General features: G+C 53.3%; 3 protein-coding genes across 3 annotated transcripts; 2 read left to right on the plus strand and 1 right to left on the minus strand.

Annotated features, from left to right (window-relative positions):
- Positions 1-1,068: 1,068 nt before the first annotated feature.
- Positions 1,069-2,952, plus strand: A1O5_02761 (uncharacterized protein; the record flags this gene model as incomplete). Its single annotated transcript, XM_007743375.1, has 1 exon — positions 1,069-2,952. The coding sequence occupies one exon, from the start codon at positions 1,069-1,071 to the stop codon at positions 2,950-2,952; it is 1,884 nt and encodes a 627-aa protein (XP_007741565.1).
- A 1,102-nt stretch (positions 2,953-4,054) lies between these two features.
- Positions 4,055-5,782, minus strand: A1O5_02762 (uncharacterized protein; the record flags this gene model as incomplete). The annotated part of the gene is made up of 1 exon (XM_007743376.1): positions 4,055-5,782. One exon carries the CDS (start codon positions 5,780-5,782, stop codon positions 4,055-4,057), a length of 1,728 nt encoding a protein of 575 aa, XP_007741566.1.
- A 5,770-nt stretch (positions 5,783-11,552) lies between these two features.
- Positions 11,553-12,910, plus strand: A1O5_02763 (uncharacterized protein; the record flags this gene model as incomplete). The annotated part of the gene is made up of 2 exons (XM_007743377.1): positions 11,553-11,599; positions 11,665-12,910. 2 exons carry the CDS (start codon positions 11,553-11,555, stop codon positions 12,908-12,910), a joined length of 1,293 nt encoding a protein of 430 aa, XP_007741567.1.
- Positions 12,911-13,267: the final 357 nt, after the last annotated feature.

The raw sequence follows: 13,267 nt of genomic DNA on the forward strand, positions 1-13,267 counted from the left end.
TGCTGAACATCATCGCCAGTCGTGGTCCCCGAGTACAAAGGGCTAGGTAGCAGGTAACTATGTCTGCTGCAAGGGACCTACCTTTTTGTTCGCAGGATAAAGTCTGGAGCTATTTTAGCCACGGAATAAAGACGGCATCGGCTGGCCTGTTGGCCTGTTGAAAAAGGGGAATGGGCCCTCAATAATAGGAAAAGCGAGGGAGACAGCACTGTCAGTAGTGGCCCCTACTTGCCCCTACCTGCCCCTACACTGCCCTAACTGCCCTAAGTAGCTGCCCTAGTCCCCCATGGTGCCCATACGGTAAGTCGTACGAGTTGTTGAGATGTGGACGCCATCTGGAGGCGTGTCTACCTAATTTGCTCTAGCCTTCTAGCCCTTGCCCTCTACTTACCACGAAATACTGGGTACCACCACCACTACCACCCTCGGTCCCTTACCGCCACCACCGCCCTCCATTGAAATTCTTCGTCGAGGTCACACTCCCTCCCTCACTCCCTCATTGTGTACAGAGTACATCTGGTCCATTTCTGTCGCTTTCCCACTGGCGCTGCTGCTGCTGCTACGGATCTCGTGTTTGACCTTTGGTTTGCTCACTAGACAACCACTTTCTTTTGGAGCCCACTCTACGCCGTTGACGCTGCAACGCTACAGCATTCCTTCTAATACCTCTTCAGCGCGGGCCCTCAGGAACCTGTGGCGCCGTTTCTTTCGTTTTTCCCGGCCGAGGAATTCGCATTCCAGTATCACGTCCGCTGGCTCGTATTCATTCTGCAACCGTCTGTTCAGTTGTCTGGCCTACGAACCGCCCTCATTCGCTGAACACTCACCTTCCCTTCTACAATTCCCTCCAGATGTCGGTATCCTAGGGTTCCCCTCTTCTGCCTCGAGATGGCCGAACTAGCAAATCATCCTCTCCCTCCCACTCCTCCCCCTCCCATCTACTCCCCTCCTTTGCGGAGCGACAGTCCACAGATTATAGAACCCTTGGAAGAGCGGGGAATTGTACATATACCTGCGGTCAAGCAACATAATTCTCAGCCGAGACAGATGAGCTATCCTTCGATATCCATGTCCCCGGCGGACATCAGACCAACAGACGATGTGCACGCCCTCGCAGACGCCGCCGCCGAAGTCCAAATCCACCCTCCCGAAACTGCTATGTCCAGAACTCCTGATCCCGTGGCTCCGAATAGGACACTGACCCCTCAACCGTCCTTGCATCTCGATCCCAATAGACTCTCACCAACGCCTCAGGCCATGTTCCGTGGACGACCTGGAGATGGCGAGCCAGTGGCTACTGACCACCGGAGAGTGTCCTCGGAAAATTTCTCCCCAAGAGACGGTATCGAATTGACTCCCTTCCAAAAGAGGACCATGCGGCACGCATCGACCTCCGCCATCAATCCAGAGATCCCTCCTCCAACTTCCGAGCCGTTGCAGTATTATCACCAGGACGAGGACAAGCGAGCCTCGAAATTCACCGTCGCCACGGAGGGCTCCGGAGGAGACAGCATACGAAATAGCATCTATGGCAGAAGTATGCAGAGACCTGATTCGGGATTCTCAAGCACTTCAGACTTCCGAGGGCGGACCACCTCACCCCAGGCCTCCCCCGCTGGTCGGCCCATTTCTCGCGGTTCGAGGTCGCCCGACACACGGCCACTGTCTTATGTTGATCTCTTGAACGTCCCGTATCCCCAGCCTGCGCCGAGCGGAGCGGAAAACCTGGTGAATTCTGGACTGCGATCAGTTGTCGGAGCCAATGCCTCGTTATTGTCCACGAGGAAGACTCTGGAGATGTATCGGGCAAATGTCAAGAAAACCCAAGACCCTGCCGTACAATACGAATTTGCGGTTTTCATGATCAGTGCTGCGCAAGAGGAGGGTCTGGAGTCTGACACAGTGTCCGACGCGGCACATTCTGAAAAATCGCACACATCAGTCCGCGAGGATCTGTTAAAGGAGGCAAAGCATATTCTGCAAAGATTGTCAGATCGATCCTATCCATTCGCCCAGTACTATCTTGCAGACGGGTACGCATCGGGGCTGTTCAACAAGGCCAAAGAAGACTGGGATCGTGCGTTTCCCCTGTTTTTGGCGGCGTCAAAACACGGTCATGCCGAGGCGGGGTACCGAACTGCGTTGTGTTACGAGTTTGGTTGGGGCTCGCGGGTGGATGCAGCCAAAGCGGTGCAATTTTACCAACACGCTGCAAGCAAGAATCATCCGGGTGCTATGCTACGACTGGGACGAGCGTGTCTCACGGGTGATATGGGGTTGACCAAGCGATATCGAGAAGGTGTGAGGTGGTTGAAGCGAGCCGCGGAATCTGCCGATTTCCAGTACAACCAAGCTCCTTTCGACCTGGGCTGCCTCCACGAGACAGGCTTCGGCCCGGACGTTTTCAAAGACGAATCGTACGCTGCCCAACTGTACACCAAAGCGGCCGATCTAGGACATGTCGAAGCGAACTACCGACTCGGCGAAGCATACGAATATGGCCAGCTGAACTGCCCCAAGGATCCAGCCCTCAGCATCCATTTCTACACAGGGGCTGCAGAACGTGGCCATGCACTGTCGCAAATGGCGCTCTGTGCGTGGTACATGGTGGGAGTCCCCAATGTGTTGGAGAAAGATGAGGCCGAAGCTTATGAGTGGGCCAAGAAAGCAGCAGAACAAGGGTTGGCAAAGGCGCAGTACACTGTTGGCTATTTTACTGAGATGGGCATTGGGTGTCGTCGTGATCCGCTCGAGGCGAACGTCTGGTACGTCCGTGCAGCGGATCAAGGAGAAGAGAGGGCCAAACATCGTATCGCCGCCATCAGGGCTGCAGGGGCAGGCGCAGACCCTCTCACGGCAGCGGCAGGGAAGAAAGGAGCCTTGACTACCAGTAAGAGTTCCGGGAACGTTGGACCTCAGGGTGAGGGAGACTCTGCCACCTTTGGCCACTGAATTTGAGCAGCGCTAACACTGATATCAGCAGACGGGGAAAAGAAGAAGAAATTTGGCATCTTCTGAGACCGGCACAAGCAAACACAGCATGCAGCCGCACACATTTATTTTGGGATATAACCCACATTCTGGCTGGGAGGCTTGTCATAGCATTATCGAGGACGAATGCATGCGCCGATATTGTATCGCATCTAGGCGGGGGAGAGGTGAACGGGCGTATAATGGTTTGCTGTCTTCGGAAGACACGATCAACTAATGTATGGAAAGAGAGAAAGTCGCTCATCCGGACGAGCTGAATGGAAGGTGCATGGACCCGACGATTCAAAGCATAGCGAGGGTGGAAAAACAAAAGACATATTATGGTAATCATGGCCAGAGAAATGTGAACGCGGACCAGAAAACGGATAATGAATTGGATGGATATCTCTGAGTTGAAAGCATTCAGTCCACCAGTTTATCCTTGCCATTCGATGAAGGTCCTCTTGAAGAGAAAAGAAAGGAAATGTCTCGAATACCACAGACCAAATCAATTGATGATGATTGTCAAATGTTAAAGCTTTTTCTTTCTTTCTCTGTCTCTCACTCCCCCGTTCACTCTATGTGGTATTTCGCTTCATTATCGATCGTCCCAATCGAGACATCTGCCAATACTGATAGCCGTGTACGTGTCCCTCTCAAAAGCACATTCTGAACACTCCCTTTTTCCGTGACGACAACGCCGGGCATCATATGATATGATGTGATATCACAAGTAACATCGACGGGACATGGTATAGTATGATATGACAGGACATGGTAGATATGATATAGTCGGTATGCAGGACTGGTTCTTGTTCGCGTATGCGTGTAGAGTACATTAAGACGTCATCTTAGAAAGACAGAAAGAAAATCCAGCCAACCAAGCACACAAGCCCAATCGCATATACTCCGTATCCCCAACCCAGTCCAAACTTTTTGTCCTGTCCATGCATCCGACGGCATCTACGCCTTGCCGAGCCAGCTCGTGTGCCAGGAAGAGTATCGAAAGTGGAAGCTCACAGGCCTTGCATTTCCATATTCATGTCCATGTCCATGCCCATGTCCATTCGCTGTGGGTTTCACTTCAGCCTTTGTTGAAAATTGCGCGGATCTTGGCGCCGAAGATGTAGAAGGAGAAGGGGATCAAGACCATGCCGACGCCGATGAAGGCCAGCAGCCAGCTCGCCCATTGCAGGCCCAGGGTATGGTACATCTGTGTGGTGAAGAGCGGGAAGGCTGCGCCGCCGCCGCTCCTCAAAAACACCTTCGCGGCCAGCGCGCTCGCGGCGTACTTCTGGTACGAGTCGATGATGTAGTTGTTGACCGAGTAGTAGCACAGGACCATGCCGAAACCAAAGGCGATGCCACTGGACGCCGGGCCGACCCAGATGATGCCGTGGTACGAGGTGGCGCCCAGGATGAACAGCGAGATGGGGATGAAGGGCGCGCCGAACATGGCGCCCATCAGGCGGTCCTCAGCCGTGGGCGCGCGCAGTTTGCACACGCGCTTGAACTGCTTCTCAAACTGCGGCGTCGCGACCAGGGCAAACGCCGCCCCGATGATGATAGGGATGAACATCAGCCCGATCTGCCCGTCGTTGTACCCGTACAGCTCGCCGAAGATGACCGGGTACGCGAAGAAGAAGGCGTACAGCATCGCGTAGATCAGCACAATGTACATGCACATCAGGTCCAGCACGGGCTCCGTCAGGATCATGTTGATGGGCCGCACCAGCGACGTCTTGACGATCTCCCGCAGTGTCAGCTTTGTCTTCTCCTGCTCCGTGATGATGTTGTTGTCGCCCGTCTCCTTCCGCAGTCTGGCCGCACGCCGCTTGAGGATCACCGGCGCGTACGTCTCCGGGATCAGTCCCATCACCACCAGCATGAAGCCTGCGTAGCCCAGGTTGACCCAGAAGAAGAGGTTGAGCCGGCCCGTGCCGACGTTGATCCAGCCTGCGACGATGGGGCCGATGACGGGGCCCGCGTAGGGCGCCGCGGCGAAGTAGGCGATGGCCATGCCTCGTTCTTCGATGTTCCAGATATCAGCGATCGTGCCGCCGGCGAGAGACAGACCGGAGCTGGAGAAGACGCCACACAGGAACCGCGAGACCAGCAGACCGCCGATGTTGGGCGACAGGGCGCAGGGGATGTTGAAGATGGTGTACAAGAACAGAGAGATGATGTAGACAGGACGTCGGCCAATGATCTCGGACAGCGGACTCCACAGCAGTGGACCCACGGCGAACCCGCAGACCATGATCGAGCAGGTCAGGATGGCGACTTCGAGCGAGACGTTGTATTTGTCTTCAATGAGGCCCAAGCCTCCCGTAACCACCGACGAGCCGAACGCGACGCAGACGACCAGAGACGACGCGGCGAGGGTAATGTACCACCGAAAAAGCCGCGACCAGTTGTGCGGGTTGTCGGGGTCGTGGAGTTTGAAGGTGACGAACTCGACCGGTTCTTCGATCCCTTGCTTTTCGAGATCGGGTTCTGAGACCGTACTCGGACGGGTGCGCCTCCGCGAAGTGACTGTCGAGACCCTCGATCGGATCTGTTCGAGTGTCTGCTCTGGCACGAGACCAGTGGCTGTCTCGAGGGTGTATTCCTCGGGGAAGATGGGCTCCTCCGGACGGCCGAGTTCGGGATAGTTGGGGTCCAATGGAGGCGGAGTTTCTGAGATGCCACGCTCTCTTAGAGTCTGTCGGGTCTCTGTTCGAAGTAGCTGAAGGTTGAGAGACTGATGCCGTGCGAGGTCGGGGCTGTTGGCGCCCTCGGGAGGGTTCTCCCGCGTGGGTTGTCGAGACATAGTTGTGGCGTGTGTTGGGTTCTTCTTGCCTGTGCAAGAGATTGGTGAGTTACAATTGGTTGTTTTGTTGTAGGCGTGCGATTGAATGGTTTCAATGCGATGCTATACCAGCAGCAGCAACTCCAGAGGCAAAGGAGCGGCGTCCCTCTGTCATATATACTTCATTGGGCTGGGCGGACAAGGCTGCGTGAGGTCAGGGCGTCAATCCGGATCTGGAAAGCCGACAATTCTCCGCCGACGTATCGCCGTGCGCGAATTGTCTGGCAGTGACGGCGACGTCATTGCTAATCAGCGGATGCCCAATGCGGCTAGTGTGCCTGGTCTGGCTTCGTCGCCCAACGTAGTGATGGCACATCTTGCGCACATGCATGCTGCGCTGCGTCGCGCACATTTTCCCGGATGGTACCAAGGGGACCTGGGTCTCAGCAAACGTTTGGCCGCCCTCCAAGCGATTGGCTCTCCTAGTGCACTATTTGCGGCAGGATGGCCTCGCCCCTTATCGCGACCACCTCGTGGGTAAGTAAAGAGAAGTTTTTTTTTTTTTTTTCTGTTGAGACACGACTTCAGAGCATCAGTAGTTTTTCCCACGGCCACGGCATTTGTAGCCGAGTCAGCGTGCCTTCAGCTAATTGTCAGACAGATGCAGTGATGAAATCCTCCCAATCCGCCTTCTTCGACCCTCGGCCTCGCTCCTAGTGTACAGTCCACAGCTCGTTGAAAGCACAATCCGTCCCTCAGGCGCGCAGTTGCGTGGCAGGCAGTGGAACAGGCGTGATAGCGGTAACGCTGATGTGGTCTTCCCCCGCATTGCAGATCTCATAGATCCCGGTGGACGTTTTCCTCATCAGGACACGAGAGATTCAATCGAGACATCACACGAGCCAATAGGATGTTCTCCATCCGGCCTGCAATGCCGACTGGTCCAGTATGAGCAGCTTGTACAATCACTAAGCACCGCTCCTGGCGCCTTCTAGGTGTCTTCCGTTGGTGAGGCATAGTATGGCGCCGGATGGGAGCAACTGACATAAGCTTGGATTGCCAGATCCACGCGATCGTCCCAGTGGTGAAAAGCCAGGATGAGTAAGTCGGAAGCGTGGAGCCAGGAAACAGGGACGAGGATGCTTTGATCAGGGTTGTGTGAAGACATGCAAGACGCGTCAGACCTTCAGTGTCAGGACTAAGGCTGAGAAAGGCTCAGACCTGAGGGATAGGTCAGTTCCCATCAGTGCAATGTTGCGGGCACCAGTATAGCAGATGGATGGCAGCAGAACTGCATCTCCCGTTCGGAACCGATTCGTCCTGAAGCATTCAGGGTGAGAAGTCGTCTCCGTGAGTAGCGTCGTTAATAATCTATTTCATCTTCCATGGGCCACCTCAGATGGGCTGCAGGGTTTGATGATGTAGTTCTTCATCGAGTTCCAAGGATGTGTCGTATTTCGAACAGATGTGGAAGCTGTATGGGCGCTGTCTCCGAAGGTCATCCGGTGTTGGGACGTTGTGTGCCCGAGGCCTTGGGAAAGGCGTGTCCTTGGTCGGTCTGGACGCATGGAGGTGTGATTTGGTTCCGCGTGAGGACCATGAGTAGATCAAAAGTACAACAAGAGTCGACAGAAATTGAAACCAGCGAGTCCGGAATAGTGATCTCCGTGCCCAACTATGTTTGACAATAAAACCTTGACTCAGCGGGTCCAGCTTCACAGATCACTTCGACTCAGCAGGAGTATCTACCAAAAAAATATGCGTAAGGAAAAAAAAGATTGCAGGACGCTACCGGCCACTTGTGGCGGCACCCGCTATTGAATATTAGCAACGGAATATTTTCTGTCTACCATAAGACGTAGCACTTACGAATCGAACCTTGAGTTATAATTAGCACAGAGCACGGGATGACGACACATTCGTTATAAACATACCGGGATCGGATCGGAGCTGGGAACACCTTGCAGGACACAGGCATCAACCACAACGATACATGCTGACCATTACACCATGCCACCGCCCTGATTTTAGACCAGATTTTGGGCGTTGAAATATATTGCAAGAAAAGGATGGCCGCCAAGACCGGCGGGTCTGCGGGTGGGGTTACCCGCTCGCCAGCCTCTGCGCCGAGATGCAGAATCTTCGTCTAGCCTCATCAGTCTTGAGAGATACATTACAGTACATGATAGAGAAGACACATTTACCATCGGGGTCGGGAGTACATCTTGCCAAGAAAACTAAGCAGCAGGACGAAAGTGAAGTAGAGGGCTAAAGGAATGGCACGGGTACGGATATTGTTGTCTGCCGCATCCCCCGAGATTCTGGGAGTCCAAGTAACGAGGAGGAAGTGTGCGAGAGGCAGAAATGCTATAAATTCAGAGCATCTGTAAGGCTCAACCCAGTAATTTTCTGACTGCCTAAATGCGGCTTCATGGATCCATCCGTTCGCCTCCGCTCGCATCTCAATGTCCCTGGCTAACACGTTACAACAAGTCCCACTGTAACCGGCAGCTCTCAGGGCTTTGACCGCTCCTGTGGGGAAGTTCGCTCGATCTGCAGATGTGGGTAGACTGCGAGAATTGGTTTCGTAGGGATAACTGATTTTCCCCTCTCTGATTTCTTTCTTCAGGGTCGGAATGGATGTACCCAAAGACGCAGGACGATGCCTTAGCATCGAAAAGCTTTTGTAGGAGGGTGACACTGTGACCTGATTGCTGGTGGAGCGACAACAAGAAGGGTCAGCTTGGACTGGTGTGTGGTGAAGAGGATTGCGAGTGATTCGATTCTGATGACCTCCACCTGCATGCTCTCTGCATCAAGTGTGCATACTGGATCTTCTAAGTCAACATTAGACTCTGATGTCTTCGCAAACCTCTTCCATTTTCATTGAACGCCGAAGTCATGCCCCTACCAGGAATTAATCCAGGATTCGACGTAAATATGGTTGTTTTCGCACTACATAAGACTTGTCAGACTCTGCAGAGTTCGAGTTGTGATCCAAGTGTCATGCTGATACCACCGTTTCAGCCTGAATGTTATCAGTCGCAGTGTCGCCAAAAGAGGGGGAGAGGGGGAAAACCAATAGACCTTGGAATGCTCTGTCTGTGTGTCCATGCTCTGGAGCCTTGAATATTCCCGATTTGCCATCCGGACAATGATGAAATGGTGGAGAAAAGTGAATACCGTGCCTCAAGGGAGGTTCGAAATTCCCAAGAAGTATTCGCAGACGAGGCGGGTTAAGCAACGATCTCAAGACATCGACGAGACGCAGTCCATTTGCTTTGGCTCAACTTCCACAGCCACTGTCAGAGTCTAGGGGCCTTCTCAAACTGCAAAAAGCGCAGTTGATGGCTCCTCCAAACATCATACAAACATTGCCGAGAATGGCTTACGTATTGGCAGGTTGAAAGCTTGAACCCACGATTCAAGAGCTGGGAAGGCTGTGAAAGGTCTTGAGTATGAGTTTCCTGTTACAATCTTGTCCCTATTTCTTCGGAGAATTAAAGAGTTGAGCCGGAACTCGTAGCCTAGTATGCGGAAGCGGAATGAAACAATCAGGTTACACTGATAAAACGTGATAACTGAGGCCCCTGCAGTAGCGAATGCCGTGAAAAATTTCACCTGACGGGCTCTCTCAGACTGGGTCAAGAACAGGATGCCGAGCGCGAGATCTTTATTGACACGGAAGACTTTTGCTGAATATCCGTCTCCAAATAACTGTCGCAGTCTCAATTGGCTGATCTTTGGTTTTGCTCAGACGTGCCCGATGGAAGTCATGGAGCTCGTCTGAGGACGGGTCGCAGACCAATAATTTAACAAGCTTGGCTTGTAGACGTACCACCAGAGACCAGAGAAAACGAATGCAGCCGAAGGGTTCTCAACCTTTGGGCTGGTTGCACCAACTTCTTATCACGGAGTCTGCATCGGAGCCTTTAGATAACTGACTTTTCTCCGTCGGTTATGGTCTGAAAAAGGATTAGAACTGGTTTACTAGATCATTTGCAGGCCGGGAGGAGTCGAGGACTTCGTCTGACAGTAGCACTTCCATATAGCAATTGGCTGGTCGAGGTGAGATGTGTCGGCTCGAAAGTCTTTCTGTCCTGGCCCAAGGTCATGCTTTCTTGGCCAGGAGTCCCTAGTCTTGCAGCCACTCCAAAGTCTGTGTTGATCCCGATGCATCATGCGGACTAAGTAGGCCTAACGTCTAGTATCTGGAAATATAATCCCGGCCTGCAGTATTAGGTCACCGACACCAGTCTGGACACTGGTGGCGATTGGTGGGCAAAACAAGGGTCAAGAGAACTCCTCACGTTACACGATACCCTCCCAGCGCTGATCTTTGCAGTTGCAGTGATGATCCGTCACCCTCTCAGCACAAATGTCGAGCCCCTCTGCCCCCCTCCCACACCAAGTTGGCATCGCAATGCTGCAAAGCTGCTCTGGCTGCCTCAAGTCTGGACCCTCCTTTCCTCTAGCCCCAAACTGGGGACACTCTAAACTCGAGCATCCACTTGCAACTTGCAGGCAGGAGGGGCGAAATGCTTTCTCAACTGGGTAGTAGGGTCGGTCTGGATCGCACTGAGAGTCGACAAAAGTCCTTCGATCGGCAATTGCTAGGTCGATCGTTGATTCGACATCGCCAAGTCGCGGATGAAGGCGTTTCCAAGAGAAATGGAAAGGGTTCGCGACACTGGACAGGCCCTCGAAGGGTTAACGTTGAGCTAGCGGAAAGGCGTGTCCAGGGGCCAGGAGGCTTTAGAACAAGCGCCAGAAACTTGGGCGCATGATTGCAGCACCCGGTATTTGGCCGCTCCACCCAGCAATTTGGGCATCTGAGCAGAGCAAGTCGCCCCCCAACCCTAACAGAGGGATGCTGTGTTAAGGACAAGGGAGGGCGAGAGTTAGCTGACAGCGACGAGAGGGCAGCGACTGGCGGTGAATTGTCTTGGGAACCAACGGGTTGCTGGGAAGTGTGCAGATGAGGCGCAGATGCAGCTGCAGGTCAGTTGCATGTGGAGGAGCACAAGGAGCATCGGGGCCACCTGGCTGGTTGGTACCGTAAGCGCAATGCCCGACCGTAGTTTTGCCCGCAAAGCTCGGGTGAACCACACAGACCTTGGCGGCACAACCACCATTTCGGGACTGTCGACCTCGACGTCTCACGACTCGCTCCATATCGAGGGGTTCCAGGGGGGGGTTCGCAAGTAGCTGCAAGTAGCTGCAAGTAGCTGCAAGTTGCTTTCTTGCATCCATCCATTGAGCCTGTCCTGGACTGTCCACGCCATCCGCCATCCCACTACGGAGTAGTCACTTCGATGACCCCCGGCTCCCTTGCCTCGCACCCCTTCCATTTAGGGTCTTCTCTATCGAAAACTTTGCACCATCTGCCGGACAAGCTTTCCCCGTCCCTCGAGTTTCTGGGAGTCCGGTCCACCCAGCCCACTTCGTCGACTAACCTCCCGCTTTACAACTCTTTTCTGTCTTCAGCTGTTGAAGGCTGGTGGCCTGTTGACCTCTGCCATCCATCGGTTTTCTTCTTCACGGCCATATGTTTGCCTATTAGGTGCTTCTTCTCTCCCACCGAAAGGACGAGACATGAATGCGCCAACCTCTCATATCAAGACGCGCCTGTAAAGTGTTGCGCTCGCCCTCATCCACCATGTCTCCCGAGACTGTGCCGGACCGTAACAGCCGCCCAAAACGCAACAAGACAGAATTGGCTTGCGATACGTGTCGTAAGCGGAAGTCCAGGTGTGATGGCCGCCGTCCGTCATGTTCCCATTGCGAGAACATGGGACTCGAGTGTATTTATCGTCCTCCGTTAACCAGCCTGGAGACGTGAGTATCCCCGACAAGTACACAGGTCAAAAGGTAGAACTGCCTCACTAACCCCAAGCCCCAAGGGATGCATCCGTTCTGGCTCGTCTGTCACACATTGAGACGCGCCTGCAAGCCCTTGACCAGGGCCGTATAGACCCGAGTTTCGCCACCACTCCTGCTCAAGAGGTTGCCGTTATCAAGACGTGGCCCAGAGTGCCGGATTTCCACCACGCAGCCGCCCATAAAATGTTCAACTACTGGTCGAGACTACGAATCAACCTCGATATCCCTGGTCTACAGCCGCTTAAATTTCTGGGCCAAGTAGATGACAATGACTCAGGCCTCTTTAGTGCTAATTTCGAGAGCCCAGTCCCTGCAGATATACCCATGTCCGTCGTGGTCAAGTGTATCGAGTCCTTGTTCGCAAGTATGGAGGAACTGCCTTTCGTCTTTAGGCATCTCTTCTTGTATGGAGGACTGTCGAACGAAGTATGTCTCGACGTCTTGCGGCGGCATTTAGAGGCGTCTCCAGGTCAAGATGTCATCCTCCTCTTCAAGGCACAAACCATCGAAGAGCTCCTTATTCAGGCCGTGGCTCTCAAACATATGGCGACCGTTACGGGGGACAACCGGTTGCTGGGTGAGAAAGCAGATCTCTCGTTCCGATATGCTCTTCAACAGATGTGGGTGCTGCAAGCCCAGCAAAGCCCACGAGCGCTACCATTCCGATTCTTGTTCGTCATCATGCTGCTCTATCTTTATGGGAGACCATACCATGCTTTGCGCATCCTGCAAAGTCTTGAACCCCTGGTTTATGGTCCTCCGCCAAAACCTCAAGACGACCCTGCGGTCAAATCCCAGTATGAAGCCTGTTTACACCAGTACTTTATCCTGGAAAGCGATATACTGAGCGAAGTGGATGGGTTGCCCTTAGAGCGTCTCCATAACCTCTTCGTTGCGACAATGACCCAAGACGCCGCGGCCACCCCTCCTAGCTTGTTCGGGAACGAACCGATTGCAGCGTCGGTAGACAATTATCAGTCACAAGAACTCCTAGCTCACTTGCAGCTCAGGGCCTACATGAACAATATTCTAGAACACATGTACCAAATCGAACGAGCCTATTGCCGCCCCGAGGACGTTGCAGGGGTCGTCACCGATATTGCGCGACGTTTGGATCTATGGTATTGGACCCTTCCTCTGAGCATGAGATTTCCTCGGCACCCGTCGTCTTTCTGTCTGGCATCACACAATATGTCGCACATCATGGTAAGCAAAGAAACCCTTTTGGCTGTGATGCAGTTTTCTCATGTATCCAGGACGAATTGAGATTCCGATACTATGCGACTATATTCCTCGTCAATCGCCCTGTATTGTACCATGTGCTATACCTGAAATATGAAAACGCCGTCAACGGCTCCAATGTTGACGGCCCGGTAGGAGACCCGATCCAGGATCCGTGGGTGTATGAGTCTTGTCATAATTGCGTGCAGAATGCGACCATGATTATTCTTCTACACTCAAGAAGACATCAAGCCCACCGCCACGAATACTTCGAGAGTTGGTGCAACCTTCAGCATCTAGTTGCAGCATATGCAATTATACTTCAGGTTCAGACGTCGGCGATATCGATCCTCCTTCAAGGGTACGGAGATCCAGATCAGTTACTCGACCTTGCCGAAGTCG

Source organism: Cladophialophora psammophila, assembly GCF_000585535.1.
Source record: "Cladophialophora psammophila CBS 110553 chromosome Unknown aczJe-supercont1.3, whole genome shotgun sequence".
Classification (NCBI taxonomy): Eukaryota; Fungi; Ascomycota; class Eurotiomycetes; order Chaetothyriales; family Herpotrichiellaceae; genus Cladophialophora; species Cladophialophora psammophila.